Source organism: Brassica oleracea, chromosome C2, assembly GCF_000695525.1.
Source record: "Brassica oleracea var. oleracea cultivar TO1000 chromosome C2, BOL, whole genome shotgun sequence".
In the NCBI taxonomy this organism is placed as follows: domain Eukaryota; kingdom Viridiplantae; phylum Streptophyta; class Magnoliopsida; order Brassicales; family Brassicaceae; genus Brassica; species Brassica oleracea.
In genome coordinates, this window is record NC_027749.1 from 52,750,713 (window position 1) to 52,753,609 (window position 2,897).

General features: G+C 37.1%; 1 protein-coding gene across 1 annotated transcript; it reads left to right on the plus strand.

Moving 5' to 3' along the window:
- The first annotated feature begins 1,428 nt into the window (after window positions 1–1,428).
- LOC106326241 (regulatory protein opaque-2-like) lies at window positions 1,429–2,298 on the plus strand. Its single transcript, XM_013764263.1, has one exon. It carries the CDS (start codon window positions 1,525–1,527, stop codon window positions 2,128–2,130), a length of 606 nt encoding a protein of 201 aa, XP_013619717.1. The 5' UTR covers window positions 1,429–1,524; the 3' UTR covers window positions 2,131–2,298.
- The last annotated feature ends 599 nt before the right edge of the window (window positions 2,299–2,897 follow it).

The following is a 2,897-nucleotide window of genomic DNA, read 5'->3' on the forward strand; positions in this document are numbered from 1 at the left end:
AGTCTACTTATCGATTACCAGACCAGATATTTCGTATTCAGTACATATATTATCACAGTTCATGAAAACTCCGCGACAGGTGCAATGGGATGTGGCGCTAAGGGTGGTTCGTTATCTCAAGGGTACAGCGGGGCAAGGTATTATGCGGAGTTCCAAACTCGACCTCAGTTTTTTAGTGTTCTGTGGTGCAAATTGGTCAGCTTATCTTTAAGTGCATATGTAGCGTTGGTTGGTGATTCTCCGGTTTCTTGGAAGACAAAGAAGCATGGAGTGGTCTCTCATTCTTCAGCAGAAGCTGAATATAGATCCATGGCTCAGGCAACAAGAGAGATCAAGTGGCTTCGAAGGTTGTTGGTGGACTTAGGAGCTCCGCAAATGAGACATTCGAAACTGTTTTGTGACAGTAAGTCCGCGATTTATATTGCAGCTAATCTAGTGTTCCATGAAAGGACTAAACATATTGAGTCAGATTGTCATCAAGTGAGAGATGCTATTCAAGATAGAGTGTTGGAGACAGTGCATGTACGAACAACAGAACAGCTAGCGGATGTGTTAACAAAGGCGTTGGGGAGAGTTCAGTTCGAAAATTTGCTGTTCAAGTTGGGTGTTAGAAACTTTCATATTCCCAACTTGAGGGGGAGTATTAGAGGTTGTGGATAATGATAACATATTATGTATTGAGATAGTGATGTATTTAGAGATATGAGTTATCTCTAACCAAAATCGGTTATGAGAAGTTGTATATATACTTTCATACGTAAATGAATAAATTCAAAGCAGTTCTATTAGATTTACAAATGAAATTTACATTTTTAGCAATAAAAAAAAAGAAACTATGGATAGAGGAAAAATGATCGAGAGATAAGTTTTGATAGGGAGGTTTTGTTTGCACATTCTTTCAAACAATCCAGACTATAATTAGTTTGTTGTTGTTGACTTGTTGCCGTCATTTTTCACTATGAAAAGCTGTTATCCAAACCAAAGCAAAACTCGTTTTATCCGCACACGAAAAGATATGTTATCATCGGTAGATTAGATGAATATTATGATATTATCCACAGCTGAGTTGATGTTACAGTGTATATAACTAAAAGTAAATGTCAAATACTTTAATCAGAAGAATTATTAATGTTTTTGGATTGAGTCTGCGACTTTTACAAGTATATATCGGAAACGAATATTCGGTATATATAAAGGCAAATGCGTAAATAATCAAGAATGAAAAAGACGCTCTCCGGCTTACTTTGAGCTATGTCTAATCCCATAATTACACGTATCCAGATACTGTCGCTCTCCTGACTCGAACCTTTCTCACATTTGTCTTTCCCTTTGTCTGGAACCATGGAAAAGCTAAAGACAAGAGTACCCTCGTGCATGCCCCAAGGCTCAAGAAATCTGTCCATAAATATGAGACTCCTACAATGCAACTCTTCCCTTTTCCCCTTCTACTCTTCCTTTCATATAGCATTTTGAAAATACTATTTTGTTTTGTTTTAAATTTGGTTTTAGGGTCTGAGAGCCATTATGTCTTCAATTTTACCAGGTTTCTTATCTCAACGGATAGTTGCCAATCATTTACAGACATTGGAAACTAGATTCACTCCCTGGGACGACGCATCAGATATATTCTCCATCTTTAATTCACCGGTCTGTCCCGTGGAAGTGAATCCCGCTGTTGAGAAAACAAACTCATGTCACAAAAGCGACCCCTGTCCTGATATGGAAGACAGACCTTCTAACCTGACCGGTTTGAACGTTTTCTTCCCTAAAAAGGATGAGCGGGAAAAGAAACGGAAAAAATCAAACCGGGAATCTGCTAGGCGGTCGAGGATGAAAAAACAAAAATACCTAGACGATTTGAGAAGCCAGCTTAACCAGCTCAATACCGAGAACCGAGAACTAGGAAACAAGCTCCGGTACGTTATGCACCATTGTCAAGGCGCGAATATGGAAAATGAACGTCTACGAGTGGAAAACCAAATTCTACATGAGAAGCTGATGAGCTTAAGACAAGCTTTGGTGCTGCGACAAATCCAGCAGAGCTCAACGTGTGCCACTTGGTCGTGCGTTAACAGTACTGTTGTAACGGTCCATCAGAATCCGTCAATGCTGAGAGATCACGTAATTTGAGATTTACGAGAATAAACTATACTATTCGTTGTCGACATAAAGGAAATATGTACGAAATACTATTAGTATTTTATGTTTAGTTTGTAACTAAGTTTCCAGAATCAATGGATAGGGTATTTACTACTAATTAGGTAAAAACTATTAGTATTTTTAGTGTTGTAAATACGTTTCAAGTAAGGCATAGGATATTTACTATTTGTTAGGTTATATGGGAGTCTTTCTCTTCGTATTCACTTTTGTTTTTTTTTAACTGGTTATGATATTATATGGATTATGGAGTACGAAATTGTTACATCATACGATATTCTAGGTCCCTGAAAACAACATAAATGCTACATAGCCGGCTAGCCGCTAATGTCGATAATATATCAACATGACAAAATTATAACCCTAACGATTCACGTTCGCTTTAATATGATTTAATGTATATGAATTTTAACAGGTGGATTATTTCAAAATACTAAGACATTAAAGATAGGAATTGTCTGGTGACCTCATAATCATATGTCCACCAGTCATGACTTAATTAAGTGCACTTTAGACCTTCGATTTCTCTTTTTTTTTTTTGCCAAATCTAATCGATCAATTGTGGAAAAGAGAGAGTAATGACACATTTGAAGGGGGGGTCCAAGAGTTCCAAATCTCCAAAATTCGATCAAAAAGAAAAGCAAAAGCTAACTTTTTACAAGAAATCTAATCTCGCTTTTCCTTTTCAAAAGCTTTTGCTTTCCTCCCCCAAAGCATTTGATGAATCTATACTATGATAA

What these genes read in the sequence shown, in the direction of transcription:
- LOC106326241 (XM_013764263.1), top strand. Translation starts at nt 1,525, where the DNA reads ATGTCTTCAATTTTACCAGGTTTCTTATCTCAACGGATAGTTGCCAAT.